This window comes from Cricetulus griseus, unplaced genomic scaffold (genome assembly GCF_003668045.3).
Source record: "Cricetulus griseus strain 17A/GY unplaced genomic scaffold, alternate assembly CriGri-PICRH-1.0 unplaced_scaffold_1, whole genome shotgun sequence".
Taxonomy (NCBI): domain Eukaryota; kingdom Metazoa; phylum Chordata; class Mammalia; order Rodentia; family Cricetidae; genus Cricetulus; species Cricetulus griseus.
In genome coordinates this window covers 388,690-411,666 of record NW_023276808.1, presented here as the reverse complement: position 1 = coordinate 411,666, position 22,977 = coordinate 388,690, and the positions used below count along the sequence as shown (strand labels likewise).

At 45.4% G+C, this 22,977-nt stretch overlaps 2 protein-coding genes across 3 annotated transcripts in view; one reads left to right on the top strand and one right to left on the bottom strand.

Annotated features, from left to right (window-relative positions):
* The window catches only part of LOC118239749 (ephrin-B2-like), a 222,944-nt gene that overhangs the window by 141,531 nt on the left and 58,436 nt on the right, over positions 1 to 22,977 (top strand). The gene's annotated exons all lie outside the window — the stretch shown is intronic.
* On the bottom strand, positions 5,025 to 5,715 carry LOC113838228 (GTPase KRas-like). Of its 2 annotated transcripts, XM_027434038.1 has the most exons (2): positions 5,264 to 5,712; positions 5,025 to 5,139 (listed from the first exon to the last, which is right to left on the bottom strand). In XM_027434038.1, the coding sequence occupies exons 1-2, from the start codon at positions 5,710 to 5,712 to the stop codon at positions 5,025 to 5,027; spliced, it is 564 nt and encodes a 187-aa protein (XP_027289839.1). The 2 variants fall into 2 exon arrangements, with proteins under 2 accessions (XP_027289839.1, XP_027289840.1); XM_027434039.2 differs by having other exon boundaries at positions 5,126 to 5,715.

The following is a 22,977-nucleotide window of genomic DNA, read 5'->3' as shown; positions in this document are numbered from 1 at the left end:
CAAACACACAAAGACCCGCCTACCACTGCTTACTGATTGCTGGTTTCACAGGTTTGCACCACCACCACCTGGCATAAATAATATTTATTAAGAAAAAATCAGAAGTCAGATATGGGGGTAAGAACCTGGGTCCCCGGCCCCGGCTCCCGCAGGATGCACGGGCAGCCCGCGCTTCCCACAGCCGCCCCCGCTCCTCGCGCTCCCGCCCGCGGCCTCCACTCCCCCCGTTCTGCGCGGTGTCGCTCAGCTTGACTTTCTTGTCCAGACTCCCAGGGGTCTCCATGGCCGAGAAGCGCGGATGCCCAGCAGCTGAGCGAGCGCCCGGGAGCGGAGGCGGGGCCGAGAGGCCGGAGGCGGGGCCGAGCAGAGAGCAGGGGCGGGGCCGAGAGGCCGGAGGCGGGGCCGAGCAGAGAGCAGGGGCGGGGCCGAGAGGCCGGAGGCGGGGCGAGCGAGCAGAGAGCAGGGGCGGGGCCGAGAGGATGGAGGCGGGGCCGAGCAGAGAGCAGGGCCGGGGTCGAAAGGCCGGAGGCGGGGCCGAGCAGGGGCGGGGCCGAGAGGCCGGAGGCAGGGCCTAGCAGAGAGCAAGGGCGGGGCTTACTCGTAGGGTTCAGGGGCGGGGCTAATGTGCTCCCTGGAGAGTGCTCGCCTCCTCCAGAGCTTGGCTTCTCTGCAGCATGGAGGGCGGAGCAAATCGGGAGGCGCTGGGTCTTAGCCTCGAATCCAATCAATGATCTGTTATGTGATTTCCATATTTAAAGCTACCTCTTGAAATATATGTGTTCATTAAAAGTCAAATTTGCATTACATGTATATGTCGATGTACACATACATACATGCACTTTCTCTTCTGAAATAGTTTTTTTTTTTTTTTAAATTGACCATTATTTAATCATATGTATGAGCATTTCCTTGTATACACATGGGAAGAGAGAGGACAGTTAAGCATGTACATATAATATAAAAATAATTTCCCTTTCCACTTAAAATGACTGGACATGAGCAAACAAATTTTTAATTCTGAGAGTCCTGTTGACTAATGAAAGGCAATTTGATTAGTTTTTAGGCATGATGTATTCCCAGAGGACTCTGGCTCCTGGGTTTAATTTAAACCTGAAAATCTGTGACATGTTAGGATAACAGTGTTAACCCTTGCTGTGGAACCATCGTCTACGCTAGCAGATAGCTGAGTCTGTTTGTGCATGCTGCTCTGTGGCTGCCCTTGGCCACCACTAAGTCTGTGTATCGGGTGAAAGCCTGGAGATTTGGATGAATGACAAGATGCCTGGTCCACTTTCTGAGAGAATGACTCTCACCTTTATTGTGGAGCAGCCTAAAATACATACTTAGAAAAACCCCAGGTGAAAGGGTTCACAACAGGATATTGATGTCAGCAGGGTGAGGTCAGATAAAGAGGGGGTACCCGTGATTAAGCTGGAAAACAACTCAGAGACCCTGTGATGTCTGGGTCCCAACATCTCCCCCTTCTTCATATATAACAAAACAGTTATCAAGTAAGAACTATAAGATTTTAACCATTCTATCTTAGTGTGTTACTATAACTATCTATCTTCAACTACATCAAAGACCATAGAACAATAATACATAAACTCTAGAACTGACAGACACATCTTGCTTCCTAGACAGTCACCCAGAGTTTCTTGGTAATGTTGGGCATCCATTTTTACCCTACAGGTCACAACTTGTCTGACAGACTTCTCAGCAAAGCAGGAAATTCTAAACTTTCCACCTACATTGGCAGATTGTCCATCACCTTTTTCTGTGTCCTGTAGAATATCTGGCAGACTCTTCCATGAAGCCGGAACCTTTTATGACTGTCCATCTTGTTTCAGTAGTCACTTTCCTGTGGGCACTGCATGTCCAGTGTATAAAGCAACAGTCAAACAATTCAGGCAAGAGCAGCTTCTTGCCCAAATGGCTAGTTTACCACATGAAAGGCAAACTTTATTTCTTCAATGCCCATCTTCCTCTCAGATGTAACTGCTGTGCCAGGAGAAGTTGTGTCTCACTGTCAAAAACCCTAAACCATTTAAATGCCATATATTCCATGGGTCTTTGAATGGTTAGAAGGATATCTATATAGCTAGAAAACCTAACTAATATCAACAAATGAATATCCCTTCCAATACAAAGTATCAACAAATGAGGATCCATTCCTATTCAAAGTATCATTTCTATATCATAGTCCAGTTTTTTTGCTTTAAAAAGTGATTGACTGTGACCACTACCATTTCTAACTGACCAAATTTAAATGAAAACAAATGTAAGAATCCGCTGGGCCACTGATTCATGGTGTCCTGCCCCATGAAACCATACCAGTATGAAAGGAATCCACAGCTCTTCACCCTCTATGGAATAAAAGCAGAAAATTTTCTCCACCTAACCTTTACTTTAACAACTGTTGCTCCTTCTCTAGGAATTAAATGATGTAAGGACAACACAATAGCATTCTTTTGTTAACAGTCACACATTTACAATCACACTTCATATACTCTCATGTGTGGCCACACCATACATACAGAACATACATACATCTTTTTAACAAAACTCACAAAGGAGAGGAGATGTCTGGGAATGGCCATCCTAACCATAGCTTGGCATCTTTGGAGGGTCTTGAGGTCTGTCACTTCTTTGTCCATTCCTGTATGGCCTTTTTGTGGGGCTTAGGTCTATCCTTTATCTATTTGGACATATTCTCCTTTGTCATCTGATGTGACAATGATGTGGATGGCTTTTGGTGAGGTCTCGGGGAAATCGCCTGGAAGTGCAGGGCTATGTAATTGGCATTGCCAGTACTCTTTTTTGGAGCTGGGTTGTTAGTGTCACTGGGTACAGGAGATGAAGACATTGGGTTCTGCACAGGGACACAGTTCTCCTCACTATCTCCAGAGTCTGTTTTGGAGATGGAACGGCAGTACTGGAAGCACCTTGGGTTAAAGGTGTGGTGGAATGTGGACCAAGACTTGGTGACAAATGACTTGAAAGTGAGCTCATTGATGACAGTGTTGTTACTCAGGTCAAGGGGTACTGACTTTGCTTTTCGGCCAGGCATGAGGGGGAGATTGAGCGGGGGTGACTGGATCTCACTTCCTTTGCTGACGAAGTGATAGGGCATTGTGCTCATGGGGATGTCAGAACCTGGGTTTACAAGCAAATAATTGAAATCAGAGCTGGTACTGTCTGATCGACCCAAGATAGTCTTTTCTAGAGATTTAGCAGACCAGAAGGCAGTTTCTTCACCTCGTGTTGGATACTTGTAGTCACTGACTGGAGGCCTCTTTTGAGGGCTGCTCCCCCAAGGTGTCTTAGGATGCTGTGGTGGGGGAGATATGGCTGAGTCCACTAGGAGGTTTCCAAATTCCTTACACCGGGTGTTGCTTGGTGCCTTGAATGTGTACACATAATCACTATCTGCCACAGACCCTGCTTGGAGCAGGGGCTGACTGGAACTGCTGAATTCAGCTGGAGAAGAGCAGAGATTATGACTGACTAAAGAAAGGTTTCTCAGGGTGTCAGTGCTCTCTTTAGTTTGACTGAAGCCGAAGATCTGACAGATGCTCTGGACCCACCTATTCCTGTCAGCATCTGTCTCAGCCACCAGGTAAATGGTGTGCTCATTGATAATGATATCAAACATGAACCTCTTTTGGAGCTCTTGTTTGTTGAAGGTCAGGGCTACATCCAACTGCGTACAGAAGTTTAGGTTGATGATCCCCAGGGGTTTCTTGCAGTGTTCATTCTTATAGTATTCTAGAACATCTGGGTCACCATACATCTTACCGCTCCGCAGAATGAACCAGAATTTCTTCCAAGCATAGTGCCCCAACTTTTTCACAGGAAGTGATTTCTCCAGCCAGCCTGTGCACACCACATCAGTTTCGTCTGACAGGAGCCCACAGTGGGCTCCAGTGGACAAGGGATCGGGCTGCTGGGTCAGCTGGCTGCTGGTGGGTATTTCATGGAGGAGGCAGTTTTCCAGGATTTCTTTACTAATTTTCTTAGCATTATTGCTTAATCCAGTGTTAAAATGAAATCTTACCAGTACCTTGTCTCTTTAAACTTTCTCTGTGTGATTGACTGTGATCTCCATTCTAATCCAACTCTCTTAGGAGTTGAGGTTCCTATTTTCTAGTACCTTTTGCAATCCACCCTCACAACTCCTTACTTGCTTGCCAGCATTCTGAGGGTGATCTCTCAGGGTCCCCTTTCTTTCCTATTTTCAGTGGGACCTCCATTTGTGGCTGCTCTTGGCCACCACTAAGTCCGAGTATCAGGCAAAAACCTGGAGATTTGGATGAACCACAAGATGCTTGGTTCTGTTTCTGAAAGAATGTTCCTCACTTTTATTGTGAAGCAGCCTTGTATACAAACTTCCAAAATCCCAGGTCAAAGGGTTCACATCATGATCCTAGTGGGGCAAGGTTAGGAAAACAGGAGGTGCCTGTGGTTCTACTGAAAAACAACTCTTAGAGACCCTGTGGGGGATGGGTCCCAACACTCAACAGTCTTACTATACTTATGAAGGATGATAAACTCTAGGACATGCTAAAAGTGAATCAAAGGAAGCCCAAAAATCTGTGATTTCAAAGTCTTAAGTCTCAATGCAGCTGTAATTACTAATTAAATCAATCAATGTCTAGATGAAACATAGCAGAGATGGATCAAAAGCTTCACTACTCCGGGTCACACAATGCTCACAGCTGGTAAGAGAATTAGCATAGCCTCAACTGCATGCACCAAACCCCGGGAAGACAGTCTCAGGTCTTTAGTCTCTTCCACAGGCATTGCTAGTTGAAGTCCAAAACCCAGGGAATATTGCCACTTAGAGAAAAGAGGTTTCCACTGTCATTTTAAAATAAGCATATAAGATAAAAGCTGAAAGTCTGCACGAACAGAAAAAAAAATAAAACTAGGTAATGCTAAAACAAATGCTACTAATTTAGTGTAATGTACAAAAATTACCACTTTTACTTGAGTATGCCTTAAGAAAAGAGTACAAATTGTATTTACATAATTATACACTGTCTTGAAATCTTTTTCTTCTTTTTATCATCTCTGCTCATCTTTTCTTTATGATTTCCAATTTCTCGGAGCAATGTATAGAAGGCATCATCAACACCCAGATTACATTACAATGCATTTTTTAATCTTCACACGGCCAGGAGTCTTTTCTTCTTTGCTGATTCTTTTCAATCTGTACTGTCGGATCTCTCTCACCAATGTATAAAAAGCATCCTCCACTCTCTGTCTTGTCTTTGCTGAGGTTTCAATAAATGGAATCCCATAACTTCCTGCTAAGTCCTGAGCCTGACTTGTGTCTATGGTTCTAGAAGGCAAATCACATTTATTCCCTACTAAGACCATAGGCACATCTTCAGAGTCTTTTACTCTTTTAATTTGTTCTCTATAATGGTGAATAGCTTCAAATGATTTAGTATTATTCATGGCAAATACACAAAGAAAGCCCTCCCCAGTCCTCATGTACTGGTCCCTCATTGCACTGTACTCCTCTTGACCTGCTGTGTCGAGAATGTCCAAGTGACAGGTTTCTCCATCAATTACTACTTGTTTCCTGTAGGAGTCCTCTATTGTAGGATCATACACATCCACAAAGTGATTCTGAAGTAGCTGTATCGTCAAGGCACTCTTGCCTACGCCATCAGCTCCCACTACCACAATTTTATACTGAGTCATTTTCAGCAGGTCTCTACCTGCTGTGGGCCACGCCTCAGGCTCCCACAGCTGCTTTCAAGCCCACACTTACTCACTTGCTTGCTCGCTCCAGGTCCGAAATGGCTTGGGAGCTGGACTCCGGCCCAGCCGCTGCCTTCCTCCTCCCCCTCCACCGCCGCCTCAGCTGCTGCCTGCAGAATCGCCACAGTAGTAATTTTTAAACGAGGTCTGATCTAATTGATACCACCCAGAAACCTCTGAAAACCATTTAAAGTTTGAAGGGTGTCCAGCCAAAGACTAATCTTTAGAGGGTGCACCCGATTTGCCACAACCAAGCATGTCTTAGGTTTGGCTCCCTCACTGATCTTCTTATTTCCCTGCATAGCAGAAGCAATAACTTGTCCCATAATATGGTGTCCATCTATATCTCTACAAATGTGAATGTAATCATTGAGGCTTTTGGCCTTGTGAGGTGGTAAAGCCTCTTTACAATACTTGTTGGCATTTTTTAAAGCTAGATTTCTAACTATAGACATGATATTATTGGTATTCCTAAATATACACCCTGAAAGCAGCTACTGAGATCTGTTCATATACAGCTGGATCATAAAGAATTTGCTGACCTAGGTCTGCATAGGCTCCCGTACCAGTAAGCATTTCTGAGTTCTTTTCAGGGAAACCCGCAGCCATGTTGCGCTGTACCATTAGGTTACATAGCTGTTGGAATTCACCTCTCCAAATCAAATAATCTCCCCTGGACAGCACAGCTGGACATAATTGTTGCCAATCACTGGGCATGCAATTGAAGGCCACAAAGAATTAAAAAATGGTCAGAGTAATAAAAGGTACATGAGGCCTGTAAGCCATAACTGCCTCTTTCAGCTGTTTAATATCCTTATAATTAAGAGGGGAATGCTCTCTCTGATTCTGGCCTTGGGGAGCAACTATCTCTATGATTGGGAACATCACTGGGCCACTCTGCTTTTCAGGAAAGGCCAAAGGAAAACAGAGAGCACTAGAATTATGAGCAGGAGGATGAGACTCAAGGGAACATTTTTTTAGCTTATGTTATAATTTAACATACCTTTCCATTTCTTCCCATTCCTTAGTCTAATCCCCTGAATATGAGGCAGAGGGCCCAAAGGAAATGTCATTAGAAGCTTGAAGTGACCTAACAGGTTCTGAGCCTCTGCTAAGGCAGCCTGGGCTTCCTTAACCTGCTTTTTCAATTCCACAGTATTACTAAGAAGTGCTTCTTTGACAGGAGGGCACAGAGAAAAAGTAACAGTTGGTATGGCATTCGGCCCATCTCTGTGTAATGTCCTTTGCAGGTCTATCCTCACCTGCTCCCCATCACCAATAGTAAAGATTAAAAACCAAGGGCTGAACTCGTACAGTTTTTAAAACGTCTGTTGCTGTCTTGCACTTAATACTGGTGCCCTGCTTATTGGACAATTGGACCAATTGGTTCCCCATAAGAGAGTAAGAACTAGCTGCACCCATCTTCAATACACCTGTTCCTTACCTTAATGCTGGCAAGTCTTCCCGGTTGATCCTTCAGTGTCTCCCCTTCTTTCCCAAATCTTGGTGAGAACTCTAATTGTCGTAATAGGCAGCTCTACCACCTTCTCATGGATTCGGGCAAGGGAATCTGACGATTACATAAAGACAACCTAGACAGTCACTCTTGCAAAGAGAAGGCTTTTTATTTCAAAGGGGAGTAGGCTTATATACAAATAGCAGCCCCAGTGTAAATTTACTCAGATCAAGGTCCAGGCCGCCAATCGCCCCCTCAATGGACAGATAATTTTGCATTCTTGCATAAAGGCCTATGCAGAATCAGGGAACTAGGAAGTAAACACCTAGTCACAAGATAGACAGTGGACCCTGAGGGCACTGTGGGTCACTCTTAGTTACAAGAAGAACAGTAGACCCTAAATAGGTCCCCAACAGGATTTCTCTGTGTAGCCTTAGCTGTCCTGGATATACCTCTGTAGACCAGGCTAGACTCAAATTCAAGGATTTCTGCCTGCCTCTGCTTCCCAAGTGCTGGGTTTAAAGGCATGTGCCACCACTGCTCAGTTAAAATGTTATGTACTTTTTATTTCGTGAGCTTTGGTGTTTTGCCTGAATGTATGTTTGTGTGAGGGTGCTGGGTCCCTTGGAGCTGGAGTTGCAGATGGTTGTCCATAGTTATTCCATGTAAAAGGACTGGAGAAATGGCTCAGAGGTTAAGAGAACTGGCTGTTCTTTAGACGTCCTGAGTTCAATTCCCAGCAACCACATGGTGGCTCACAACCATCTGTAATGTGTTCCAGTGCCCTCTCCTAGTATGCAGGGCAGGCACATATGCAGGGAGAATGCTATACACAGAAGAAATAAATACTTTTAAAAAACATCCCATCTACCTTGTGCCTCTGGGTTTTTTACCTTTCTCTATTCTCTATCTCTTTCTTTCCTTCTTACTCTTTTGATGGCTGTGTGGCTGTCCCCTGGTGTTCTCTCTCCCCCTTTTCTCTTCTTTCCCTTTTCCTTTCCCTCTTCTTCTAATTATTCTCTCTGCCCACCAGCCCTGTCTATCACTCTCTCCTGCCTAGCTATTGACAGTTCAGTCCTTTATTAGACCAGTCAGGCATGTTGGGCCGGAAAAGAAACACAGCTTAACAGGGTTAAACAAATGCAACATAAAAGAATGTAAGAAATCTTCAACTAATATCCCATAACAGCTGTGAGCTGCCATGTGAGTATTGGGAATTGAACCTGGGTCCTCTGCAAGAGGTACCCGTGACCTTAATAGCTGAACCATCTCTCCAACCCAATAAAATAATAATTTTAAAAATTAGAAAAAAGAGGCCAGTTGTTGGTGGTGCATGCCTGTAGTCCCAGCACTCGGGAGGCAGAGGCTGGCTGATCTCTGTGAGTTCGAGCCCAGCCTGGTCTACACAAAGAGAGAGAGACGAGAGAGAGAGAGAGAGAGAGACAGAGACAGAGACAGAGATTTGATAGCAGGGGTCCAAAATGTGGCAGCACAGCAGATAAAGGCATTGGCTATCAAGGCTGGTGACAAAGTTCAACCCCCTGAGGTAGTTCAACCATTCATTATTCAGGAAGGAAAAGCATGATCTCCACATATATAATCATTAGTTCTAGGACCAAAGGCTTGAGACATATGCCAGTCTTGTTTGTTTTAGCCAATAAAAAGTCTTACTAGAAAGTACCTGTAGGGTCTGGTGAGATTGTTCCTCTGGTAAAGGTACTGACAACCTGAGTTTATTGCCTGGCTCCCACACTGTGAAAGGAGAGACTCTTCCAAGCTGTCATGGAACAATGCCCATAAGGGCTCCTGCATTAATTAGAAAAGACCCACAGGGGCTGGAGGGATGGCTCTGTGCTGAGGAGCACTTGCTGCTGTGCATGTGCACAGGTATAGACCACGAAATATTTTTGAGACAGCGTCCCATTGTATATCTCTGACTAACCTGGAATTTGATATGTAGACCAGGCTGACCTCCAACTCACAGAAATCTGCCTGCATCTGCCTCCTCAGTGTTAGAATCAAAGGTGTGAGCCAACATGCCCAACTCACACAAAATAATTTTTAAATGCAATTTGAAAATCCTGAATATGTTTATGTAACCAAACACTTGTAACATCATATTGGCACCTTGGACAGGTATTTTTGTTTGTTCATTTGTTTACTTTTTAGATAGGGTTTCTCTGTGTAGCCCTGGATATTCTGGAATTCACTCTGTATCACAGGATGGCCTTGTATGCACAGAGATCTCTGTCTTGTCTCTGTCTCCTGGATGCTGGGATCAAAGGTGTGCTCCACCATCGCCAGGCATTGAACAGCTTGTTGCTTGCTTTCTTTGGGGGGATGGGAGGGTGCTGGGAATAAAACCCAGGACCTTGCACACAACAGGCAAGAGCCCTCCAACTGAGCTACAGCTAGAGCCCCTGTCTTGTTGAGCCAGAGCCTCTCTATACACCCATTCAAGTCTAATGGAACATCCTCCTGCCTCTGTCTACCATGTGCTGGTGGGCGTCACAGGTGTGTTCCACACAGCATCCTGAGAACACTGAACTCTGAAGACAGGGGCAGAGGATAGATTCTGTGTCCCCAGGAAATCCCCCATCATGCTTACCGGCTGGCTTTTACACAGGCTGAATGAAGATCTGCCACCTCAGCCAGGCTGCCTGTGAAGATCTGGCCTCCAGCCTCAGCCTGGACCAGACCCTGACTGAGCTGGACCTGGGCCTAAACAACCTTGGTGATCCCGGGGTGATTCTGCTGTGTGAGGGACTCAGGCACCCAGACTGCAAACTGCAGACCCCCTGGTGAGTGCAGTTCCTGATTCAGCATGCTTACCCTGTTTTCTCTGTCCATGGAGGCTGTGGGCCCACTCATTTCCTCACCAGCTCTAGCTACAGAAATTTGATGTCAACTTTTCCTGACAGGGGTCTTTACAAACACATCACTGACACCAATGAAACGGTTCTTCTGTTCTGCTGTACATTTAGTTTCCAGGGGAGGTGCTGGCGAGATGGCTCAGTTGTTGAGAGCACTGGCTGCTTTTCCAGAGGTCCTGAGTTCAATTCCCAGCGACCACATCATGGCTCACAACCTTTTCTAATGAGATCTTGTGCTCTCTGCTGGCCTGCAGGCATACATGCCAGCAGAACACTGTATATATGCATATATACACATATACATACATACATACATACACACACACACACACACACACACACACACACACATATATATATATATATTTAATTTCTGGGGGGGGAGATTGGTTAAACTTTCAGGTCTCAGATCAAACACTGACCAAAGTGTACCCTCTGTTCTACTTGGATTTCTGTTACTGTGATAAACAGCATGACCAAAGGTGACTTCAGGAATCAAGAGTTTTTGTTATCCTACAAGTTATATAGCTCCTCACTGAGGGAAACCAAGGCAGAAGCCTGAAACAGTAAAGAAACCAAAGAAATTTGCTGCTTACTGGTTGGTTCCCTGTGGCTTACTCTGCTAGCTGCTTTATATAGTCCAGCCCTCCTGGCCCAGGGATATACTACCCACAACGGGCTTCTACAACAAATAACTATCAAGGTTTCTCTGTGTAACAGCCCTGGATGAACTCGAACTTGCTGTGTAGACCAGGCTGGCCTTGAACTCAGAGCAATCCCCCTGCCTCTGCCTCCTGAGCACTGGGGATAAATGTGTGTACTACCAAAGCCCCACCCCTTTCTTCTTTTTTTTTTTAAATTACAAATTTGACAGATGTGGCATTCTGCCTGCATGTATGCTCTTTTTGTTTTGTTTTGTTTTTCTTGAAAGGTTCCCGGTTCTAACTCTTGTAGATCTGCCTGCCTCTGCTTCTGCCTCTGCCTCTGCCTCCTGAGTGCTGGGATTAAAGGCGTGTGCCACCACTGCCCGGCCTGCATGTATGCTTTTGACCAAGCTCCTGCCTGGTACTCACAGAGTCAAGAAGATAAGTTTAGATTGACTAGGACTGGAGTTACAGCCAATTGTTAGCTGTGTGGCCCTTTCCTTCTGTCCTGTCTTCCTCTCTGCCTTCTCCCCTTGTCTCTCTCAAAGGTGGGCAATGCCATACCCCTGCACCCAGCATACCAATTTGGCATTTAAGCCCAGCCCCGGGGACCTAACCAAAAGGCACGGGACAAACTCAACTTGGCCGTCCCTTCCTCTAGGTTGGGAATTTGCCAGCTTGGCTCAGACACATGCCCAGGGATTGCCCATGTGTTCCAAGTCAACACCTGTCCCCAAGTACTGGATCTGAGCTTCAACGACTTGGGAGACAGGGGACTGTGTCTGCTGGGGGAAGGCCTGAGACACCCGGCCTGCAGACTTCAGGAGCTGTGGTGAGTGTTTTCCTTAGGAGGAGGGCGACAGGAGTAGCGTGGGGATGCTAATGGAGTCATGAACCAGTACACACTGGCTGCTTAAGTAGAAATTTTAAGGCCAGCCTCAGCTTTATAGCTACTATCAGGCCAGTGTGGGATATGGGAGATGCTACTTCAAAAAACAGAACAGAAAACAAAGATGGTTATTTTCATTCTAAAAGCAGGAAACACATAAACATAACTGAGCCAGGGAGTATCGGCTGGAGCCTTTAATGCCAGCACTCGAGAGGCAGAGGCAGGAGGATCTCTGAGAGTTCCATGCCAGCCTGGTCCATGCCAGCAAGCTTCAGGACAGGCACCAAATGTTGCAAAGAGAAACCCTGTCTCAAAAAAACAAAAAAAGAAAATGTGGTGTCTCAAGTTCCTGCTCCTGCCACCATGCTACTCGCTTGCAGCCATAACTACCAACATAAGTGGAGATAGAAAAGAATCCCCAATCATCCAAAAGCCAATCCACATTAGATACACACACACACACACACACACACACACACACACACACACACACACATGTGACAAACCTTGGGGGTGTTTAGAAACTGGTTGTAGAATAAGGCATTTATTAATTTATTAATTTGGGCATTTTTCTTTTCTTCTTTGAGTATGTGCATCTGGACTTGCAGTGTGAACAGAGGCCAGAAGATGGCATCAGATGCCCGGGAGTATCAGTTCCAGGATGTTGTGAACCAACTAAACCAATTTGGGAACCAAACTTGGCTCCTCTAGAAGAGCAGTCTTAATGACTAAGCAATCTCTCCAGCTCTTGCTATTGGGATATTATGTTTCTATTATCTTTTACTACACTGGCTATACTCTCAGACTCACACTGCTTCAAAACAGTGCTGCTCTGTCTCTATCTACATATGCCTTACCCCCTTATCCCCAAACAGGGTTTCCTGTGTATAGCCCTGGCTATTCTGGAACTCAGAAATCAGCCTTCCTCTGCTGGGATTACAGTGTGATCCACCGTGTCTGTCCTTCCAAACCCACAACCTTATCAAGCTGCAGGCACTGGACTCACTGTTTAGAGATGTGTTCCCTGGGGACAGAGAAGCTCTGAGGTCAGGGTCCTCCCTAACTCTACTCTAGCAGACCAAATGTAGCTCCAGACCAAAGTGAGGAACAATTTAACCAAGCAAGAAATCATTGATCCTTGCCTTCAGTCCACAAAGGAGATACAGACTATAATAACTCATATTATTACATAATATAATTATATTATATATATATTAATTATATATACATAATATAATTATAATAAAATAATATATTACATAATATATTATTACATAATATAATAACTCATATTATTACAACTTATATTATTTTTATCTCCCCAAGTCCCCATGTCCCAAACGTTTACTTAGTCTGTGTAGCCTGGGCTGTCTTTGAACTCGGCATTGTAGACTAGGGCAGCCTTGAACTCAGAGATTCAACTGTCCCGGCTAATTAGGGTTACCTGTGTGAACATGACAGGGACACTATTTGCTGAAGTCTACACCACTCACTAAGGAAGGTGTCCATCACCCACTGGATAGCCTCATGACAGTTTCCTTTAAACACTGTCACCTGTAAAATCCTCACCTCAACTCCCTGAAAAGACCACCTCACCCACCTCAGTTTGTCTCCTGAAGCTGTAGCCTCACAGCCATAGCAGGTGACGACCTTTCTTCCATCCTGGGAACCAAACACACACTGACTGAGCTTTATGTGACCAACAGCACTCTGGGGGACACAGGTGTCAGGATACCGTGTAGGAAGCTGAGACATTCAGGCTGCAAACTTCGAGTCCTGTGGTGAGAGATGGACCCTGATTTTTTGGGGAGAATGGGAAATTCAGGAATGCTGGCCTCAGATTTGAGGGTAGGAATTCTAAATTATTCAGATGCATTAAACACTGGATAAATGATGCTGGAGAAACAGATCAAGAGTCAAAATCACTTGGTGATCTTACAGAGGACCTGAATTCAATTCCCAGCACCAATGTCAGGCGGCCACATTCACCTGAAATTCCAGCTTCTGGAGCCTTCATGGTCATGACTCCACCTCACAGCCCTAGACATGCACATATGTAAATAATAAAATATTATAAAGTGTGTTAACATAAGTTGAACTATTTCACTCATAGAATTGCTTGTAATATTTGAGACCAGAACTTTTGCAGGATGCTAGCTGGGGATTAGACTCCTCAGGTAGTTCAAACTCTACATCCTCCTGCCCTAGCCTCCTGAATGCTGGCATTGCAAGCATGGACAGTTTGAATTTACTTCCTGTTCTTTTGCTCTTTTTTTCTTGAGGAAGAGTTTCTCTGTGTCTTCGGATGCTGCCCTGAAACTAGGTCTTGTAGACCAGGCTGGTCTCCAACTCACAGTGATCGTCCTGCCTCTGTCTCCTGACTGCTGGGGTTACAAAGGTGTGGACCACCACTGCTAAACTTTTGCTTTATTTTTATAGATATTTTTTATTATGTACACAGTATTCTGCCTGCATGCATGTCTGCACACCAGAAGAGGGCACCAAATCTTTTTATAGATGGTTGGGAGGCACTCTGAGGTGGTTGGGAATTGAACTCAGGACCTCTGGAAGAGCAGACAGTGCTCCAAACTTAAGCCCGCTCTTGTTCTTTTAAATGAAACCACTCTCAGCTGGCAGCTGGGAGTTCTGAGTCTGTTATTTACCCACTGGACATGCTTTCCACACCATGCTATCTGCATCTGTAAATGAGAATACAACTAGGAGTTTCCTGTGGTTTTTATTTATTAATGTCTAAAGAAACTCAAGATTGGGAGTAAGGAACCCAGAGTGGTTGGGAACATGTTTGATCCCAGCAAATGGAAGGCAGAGGCAGGTAGATCTCTATGAATTCCACATCAGCCAAGGCTGCTGCCACCACCACCCGGCCCAAGTCACCTACTCTTAACCAATCCTGAATGGCCAAGACACATACCACCCTTCTTGCCACTGTTTCATTTAAAAAACGTTCACAACTGAGGCATGCATTTGTATTAGTGACTCAGCTCCTTGGTGGTCTCTTTTGGGGATCTCATGAACTTGGCATAAAAATTCCACGCCAGCCAAGGCAGAAGAGAGACCCTGTCTCCAACAAGCAAACTGAACATTTGGAATAAGGAGCCTGGAGAGGTGGCTCTGTGGTTAGGGCACTTGTTGCTCTTGCAGAGGTCCCAGTATCCAGATGGCACTCTGGGGCTCACAACCTTTTCCAGGGGATCCAATTTCACTTCCAGGAGATTCAGTCACCCCTGGTGACCTCCACTGGCACTTCAATACAAGGTTGAGTCATGCATGTCTGCAAAACACACATCCTAAAACAAAACCACAGGGCTGGAGAGCTGGCTCAGTGGGTTAAAGCATCTACTGCCAAGCTTGATGACAGGCTTCACCATCAGGACCCTCGTGGGTGGAAAGGAAAACATCTACAGGTTGTTATCGGGCCTCCAAAGAATACCAAGACAAACAGTATTAAGAGCAAAGCACACACACAAACAAAACCCCTAGCTGTATTCCAGCTTCACAGGAGGCTGAAGTAAGAGAATCCCAGGTTCAAGGCCAGCCTGGGAAACTTAGTGAGGCCCTACCTAAAAATGGGAGCTAGGAGGATGGTTTGGCAGTAGAGTCTCTGATTTCCTAGCATCCCCAGAGCTGTAAGTTCCAACACTGCAAATTAATGTTTAAGTTTTTGCATTTACCTGTGTTTCTGAATTGCATAGTTGTCATAATCAATCCATGCTAGGCTTCAGTGGGATCCAGCCAACTTGCCAGGTTCATACCTAAGGGGGTGAATAGATTGAGAAATGGCAGGTAAAGACCCATAAGAAAAAGAGACACAGGATAGTCAAGAGGGCAATCCAGTGCGTGAATACTGGAGTTACCGAGTTTATTCTTCAGCATTCTTAAGTAAACCAACCAAAAGGGGAACATGGCAAAAGACTTCTTTATCATGTATAAGGAACAAACACAATTTCTACCTTAATCCACTAAACATTTGATAACCACACCTGAGACTCAATTTCTCCTTGTGGGCCTTGAGGGTCAAGAGTAACCACACCTCAGACCAAGTCTGTAGTTATTTAGGTAAAGCCATTCAAGACTAAGATCAAACATTCTATAGTAGCCATGCCTTAGACCTCATGACTTTAACCTTGGAATATTAAGGACAGTTTTGAACTCTCTGACCTTGGGTCAAGATGAAGCATAGCCATCTCTGGGCTCTGAAAGACAGAACTTCTACAAGTCTGAGGCCACCTTGAGATCAATGCTCTCCTGGTACCAAACATGGCAGAAAAAAGCCTTTCTCCTTGGTTATCTCCATTGCCCATGCCCTAGAGATTTGGATTGTTGTGGCTAGAGTGATGGCTCAGTAGTTAAGAAGACTGGCAGCAGACTGGGCATGGTGGTACAACCCTGTAATCCCAGCACTTGGGAGGCAGAGCCAGACAGATCTCTGGGAGTTCAGTGCAATCCTGGTCTACAGATAGAATTCCAGGACAGCCGAGGTTACACAGACAAACCTTGTTGGAAAAAAATCCAAACAAACAAGCAATATAAATATTAATGGTTAATTCTCTCTCTCTCTCTCTCTCTCTCTCTCTCTCTCTCTCTGTCTCTCTCTGTCTCTCTCTGAGTGTGTGTGTGTGTGTGTGTGTGTGTATGTATGTATGTATGTATGTATGTATCCAAATACATTGAGCTGATTTTGACCAGAAAAGGAAAGCTGATCCCTTCGACCTGAGTTAAAAGTGGTTGTATGTGGAACTGAACTTTGGCCCTGTGCAAGAGCAGGAAGCACTGCATACAGAACTAATGAAAACAATATTTGTAAAACAGGCTGTGTGGCTGGAGAGATGGCTCAGAGGTTATGAGCACTGACTGCTATTCCAGGGGTCCTGAGTTCAATTCCCATCAACCACATGGTGGCTCACAGCCATCTACAATTCAATCTGGTGCCCTCTTCTGGCAGGTAGGCAGAACACTGTATAAGTAATAAATAAATCTTGACTAAGAAAGGAAAGAAGGAAGGAAGGAAGACAGGCTAAAAGGCAGGGTACCATGATGCTGTCTTTGTAGTCCATAGTGATAGTCCCATGTTTGTCCACAGGCTGTTTGGAATAGACCTGAACAAAATGATACACAGTAGCCTGGCTCACAATACCATACTTGGATATTGGGTGCTGAACAGGAATGCAGCATCAGAATGGAGGCCACCAGGACTTTTGTTCCATCGGACAGCTGTGATCCAGCACTTGAGAGACATTACTTTGTGTGTGACTTTTGCTTTTCTCTGTGTAACAGTCAAGGCTGACCTGGAACCCCACAAAAATCTGAACACTGGACATTTTAGTCAGTCACTGTGACAAGACTCCCACCTACTGGCGAATGTGTGAAACTGCAGATTAAAATAAGGGCAGAGGACACTTATTTGGAAGAGTTGGGTATATTATGTTAGAGACAAAGTGTTTCTGTAGCCTTGGCTGTCGTCCACCTCTTAGTTCTGCTTGCCTCGGCTTCTCTAGACCCACAAATATTTGCCCATTTTCCAGAGGCAATTCAAGCAGTAACCTAGCATCCTTGCAGATATAAGAAGGTGGGGCAATATTTCCCTGCCCAGCCAAGTCCTTAGAAATTTTCTGTTTAGCTGGGGGTTGGTGGCACAAGCCTATAATACCAGCACTCTGGAGGCAGAGGCAGGCAGATGTTTGTGAGTTAGAGACCAACCTGGTCTACAAGAGCTAGTTCCAGGATAGCCTCCAAAGCCACAGAGAAACCCTGTCTAGAAAAACCCCCCAAAAAGCTGTTTGTTTTCCTACTTCACAACTCAACATTGTAATCACACTGGGAAACTGTACACTAGAAAAAAACAGAAGCACAAAATATACTAAGTGGCCTGGGGATGTAAACCAAGGTCCCAGAGGCAGTATACCTAGAAAGATTGAGGAATGTTTATATCTGCTAGCCACACAGATGAGGCCTCAATACATGGAGAAGGCAGGACATGTAGACCAGCTGGAAGACTGGCTGCCTAGCTAGCATGCATGAAACACAGGACCATAATCTCTCCTAAGGAGATATATAGATTGCATGCCAATGGTTAACATCTGGGCTGAACAAATGTTTACCTCTCATGCATGATGGCTTGTGCCTTTATGAACCAAAGGCAGGTCATTCAAGAGCAGACACACACACACACACACACACACACACACACACACACACACACACACATATATATATATGTGTGTGTGTCCTTATCCATGCAAGCTCCAGGCTACAGTATGCTCACTAATGGTAAATGGCAGAAACATGTTAAGGAGCCTGCCACCAAGCATGAAGTCGACACATACATCACAGGAACCAGCATGGTTGCAGTGACCTGATACAGGGAATTAAGCACAGGCCAAATGGTGAGCATGCACAAAGGTAAAATGTGCCCAGTGTTGTGGCTGTTACAGTTAGCACCCAAGAGGCAGTCAGGACAACCTGGACAATTTACTAGGTTCTGCCACCTGTCCCCCCCCCCCCCGACACACACACACATACACAAAAATTCAGAAAACCACTTGGAAGTGGCATATGCCCTAATCCTAGAAGAAACAAGATCTGTGCTTCTGGTAGGCAGGAATTCCAGCATCAACAGCCTATCTCAAAAAGGGCCTCATAGAGTGCACAATGGTGTGGCAAGCCTTTAATCCTAGTACTTGTGAGGCAGAAGCCTGTGGATCTGACTCCAAATGAGATGGACCCTGTCTGGAAAAAAACAAAACAAAAAAACACTGAGGTGTTTTGGTCACACAGAGAGTGTTCAAAAACAATGTCAAAGGTGGTTTGCAACATAGTTCAAGGAGTTCAAAAAACAATGTCAAAGGTGGTTTGCAACATAGCTCAAGGAATTTCTGAGTTCCTGTTAGGGCCTTGATTTGTTTCCCTCTGCCTTTAATCCCAGCACTCTGGAGACAGAGGCAGGCAGGTCTCTGTGAGTTCGAGTCCAGCGTTGTTCAGGAGAGCTAGTTCCAAGAAAGCCTCAAAAGTCAAGAGAGAAGCCCTGTCTCAAACCCCACCCCCCAAAAAACCCTGAAACATGTGCCCTAAACTGCAGTTCTTACAACCAAGGTGAAACTTGAACCTACTGAAAATGTCTCAAAAGCTCCCAGAGAAAAATCCGCTTTCAAAATGTAGCCGTTGTAGCTTAGGTCTCACCACTACTGGGCTCCGATTTAGGTTCACGGAACATACATGAACAATGTTCCCATCACACCTAACTTACCCAGCAATTTTAGCAGAGTGCAGCACTCCTCACACTCCCAAGCCTGAGCTCAGTGCCTGTGCACAAGAGTTTCCAATGGGCTCAACAGGGATGCTTGAATCACACAGGGAGGAACAAAGTGGAAGCACTTTCCAGTTCTGACTCTGAGAGGGCAACCACATTGATGACAGCTTTTTGGGTTGTCCCCTCAAGCCTGGGGGAACCTCGACACCCCCCCACTGTCCTTTCTAATACGGCTTCAGTCCCTGGCTACTGTGCAAGTGATGTACAAAACCTTCCTCCCCGCTCAACATTCTCCCTTCCATGCCCGAGGAGTCCCAGGTCCCAGGACACCGCAGTTAACCCAGACACACGCTAACAAAGGACCCATTGTAGCCCAAGTCCAAAGAGTGCCCCACACTATTCGGAATCTGGATGAGTCACTAAGAACTGGGGAAACCGCACTTTTATGAACCAGTAGTGCTCAAAACCTGGCGGCACTTTATTCCAGAACACAAAGTACCCCATAGTTTGAGTATCACAGGCTGACATAGTCCAGAGAGATGCACATTCTGAAAAAAATATTTACCCGCCAGCAAACTAAAAACATTGGAACAGTTCACTCGAATGCGACAAAAAAACCTAAAGGATATGTAAATTCAGCGTGGTTAATATCGGGTCCCAAAACTGACCCAAGTCCATTGTTAATTTGGCTTCTCCAACAAATCCAATTCAATTGCCTGGGACCCTCTGAAACTCCTAGAAGGGTCATTCATAACCCCCACAAACTCTCATAAAATTTCTACATCGCTAAAATTATATACAATCTGCCTACAGGTCTTGCCTCCTGTTAGGTGGGACTACACTCAGCTGACTTGGGGCCAGGAAGCCAAATCCTTGGCGATGTTCATTTAAAATTCTAGTTTTTAAAAAGTTCTAAAGCAAGCAGGTCAGTGCTGGCTCAAGCACTTAATCCTATTAGGCAGACTGACCTGTGCGTTCGAGGCTGGCATAGTCTACAGAGCGCGTTCCAGGACATGCTCCAAACTACATAGAATACCAAAAGTTCTGAAAGTAAGCATTGGTGGTATTGAGGAACGCAGATGTGTGTTACTCAGCCTGACCCAGGTCGTAAGCTGGCTAAAATAAACCTCTCATCTAAAATAAACCTATCTCATCCAACATCCATATCTAGCCTATACCTGCCTCTCAAAGCTAAGGTCCACGGTTTCAAATCTCAGAACAGAAAAAATTACCTTTCATACAGAGAGAAGGCCGAACTCGAAAGTTGGAGGAGAATATCCTCACAAGCACCAACAAGATCCGATAGAAGTCTCTGGGAGCAGAGAGGCTCTAGTATTTATATAGTCTGAGAGCTCATTGGCCCCCCTAACCTGGGGCCATCCTTGCCCAATCCACCTTGTATCCTGGGTTCTGATGCCCCCTGGGGCTGAATGACCTTCAGCATCCATGCCCTGCTCCCCAACCATCCCGTGTCTGCCCCCCATCCCCAGAGGAGGAAGGGGATTTGTTTGTTTGCATCTATGTTTTTAAATGGCTAGGGTCTGGGTAGGGTGGTTTCTTTTTTGTAGCAATTATTGAGGCTGAGTCTCGGGGTGTGGGAAGGATCGCTGTTAGTTCAATCCCCGGGGGTCACAATCATGAATTCCTGACTGGGCAGGGTACATAGTGAGATTCAGCATTTGGTTTTTGTTTTTGGGGTCCTTTAAGAGATTCTGGATGGTACTGGAGCCTATCCTAGCCTGAAACTATCTGAGATCCGTCCTTGTCTGCCTCCTGGGTGCTGGGATGAAAAGGAATTTGCCACCACTGCCTGGCTCCATATTCATTCTTTTTTTTTCATGACAGCGTTACTCTGTGGCTTTGGAGGCTGTCCTGGAACTAGCTCTTGTAGACCATGAAGGTCTCGAACTCACAGAGATCGACCTGCCTCTGCCTCCCGAGTGCTGGAATAAAGGCATGCGCCACCACTGCCCGGCTCCAGATGCATTCTTAAAAATATTAATGAAAGGAGTAAAGGAAGTAATCTCTACCTGGGAGGGTCAGTGTTTTGGTTTGTTTTCTCATGTTTTGACTGAGTTGAAGTCCTTGCTCCACCTCCTTTGTCTTTCTTCCTCATGTGTGTATGGTTAGACCTGCTTTGCCAAACTGGATTGGGGGTCAAACAATAGCTAGCTGAGTTGGTTTTCTCTACCTTTACATGGTTTTATGGATTGAAATCAGGTGTCCAGGAATACAGGGACAAAGCTACTGAAACACGTTACATGCTTGGGTTATAGGGTTTCTTCGGACAAAGTCAAGTTGGCCCTAAACTCACTAAATTGCCAAGGATGTCCTTGGATTCCTTATTTCCTCTTGCCATCTCCCAAGGGCTGGAATAATGGGCACATAAGACCATGCCCAGTTCAGTCATCAATTCCAGGGACATTTCTATGTATTTTTGATGTATTGTTTATTGAAGAAGTAAACCTTGTCAGCAAGTACCTAGGTCTTCCATTTGGAGAAGCAGATAAAGATATTAATTTGGCCCATATAGTGGCAAGATCTTTACTCCCAGCCCTTGGGAGGCAGAGGCAGAGGCAGAGGCAGAGAGGCAGAGAGGCAGAGAGGCAGAGAAGCAGAGAGGCAGAGAGGCAGAGAGGCAGAGAGGCAGAGAGGCAGAGAGGCAGAGAGGCAGAGAGGCAGAGAGGCAGAGAGGCAGAGAGGCAGAGAGGCAGAGAGGCAGAGAGGCAGAGAGGCAGAGAGGCAGAGAGGCAGAGAGGCAGAGAGGCAGAGAGGCAGAGAGGCAGAGAGGCAGAGAGGCAGAGAGGCAGAGAGGCAGAGAGGCAGAGAGGCAGAGAGGCAGAGAGGCAGAGAGGCAGAGAGGCAGAGGCAGAGGCAGAGGCAGAGGCAGAGGCAGAGAGGCAGAGGCAGAGGCAGAGGCAGAGGCAGAAAGAGGCAGAGGCAGAGAGTCAGAGTCAGAGTCAGAGTCAGAGTCAGAGTCAGAGTCAGAGCAGAGGCAGAGGCAGAGGCAGAGGCAGAGGCAGAGGCAGAGGCAGAGGCAGAGGCAGGTAGATGTCTTCAGTTTGGGGCCAGGACTACACAGATGGCCCATATCTCAATAAAAACAGCAACAAGGATATAGGTTTTAGAGTCTAGAGTACTAGACTTATTATACATTTTTTCTCCCTTTATTTATTAGGAGATTGTGTCTTTCTAGCCCAGGCTAGCTTTGGGTTCCCTATGTAGCTGAAGATAACCTTGAATCCTTTTCCTGTCACTACTTTCCCAGTCTGGTCTTTGCCACTATGCCTTGTCTATTCTATGCTGAATCTAACCAAGCAAAGCATCACATCAACTTAGTTTCAACCTAAGATTTTAGTTTATTTTGTGTCTGAGAGTGTGTGTGTATGTGTGTGTTTGTAAGAAAGAGAGAATCCTACTAGTCCTGGCTAGCCTGAGACTCACAATGAAGACAAGGCTGGTCTCTGCCTTAAGAATAAAGACTTGTCCCACCACTCTATTCTGCAGTGAGCTTTTTAAAATTACATTTATGAGTGTGGTGGTGCACAATTTTAATCCCAGCATTCTGCAGCTAGAAGCAAGCACATATCTGGATATCTGGGCCACCTGGTCTACAAAGCTGGTTCCAGCAAAATACAGGTCTTACTCTGGGAAACCCTGTATGGAAAAACCAAAAAAATAAATCACATAATCAGAGACAGAATAGACTCCTCAATTACCCCCAAAGCAACCTCCCCACATATATAAACATGTAATGAACTTTGAGGGCAGTTAGAGACTTCTAGAAAAAAGACATTTATTATTTTGTGTATATACAAGGATCAGACTGAAGGCAGGGCTTGTTTGGGGAGCTTTCTTTTCCTATTTGTGCATGTATTTTTGGTCTTGTGGGGAGTCCACAGAGGACAGAAGAATACAGAAGATGACAAAAGATGACCGGGACCATCAGTTACAGCATGTTATGAACTACTAACTGGGTGCTGGAAACCAAACTTGGCTCCTCAAGAAGAGCAGTCTTAACCACTGAGTCATCTCTCCAGCTCCTGCTTTGGGGATCTGGGTTTCTGGGATCTCTT

Excerpts from the sequence above, each read along its gene's own strand:
- LOC113838228 (XM_027434039.2), bottom strand. The coding sequence starts at position 5,712 with ATGACTCAGTATAAAATTGTGGTAGTGGGAGCTGATGGCGTAGGCAAG.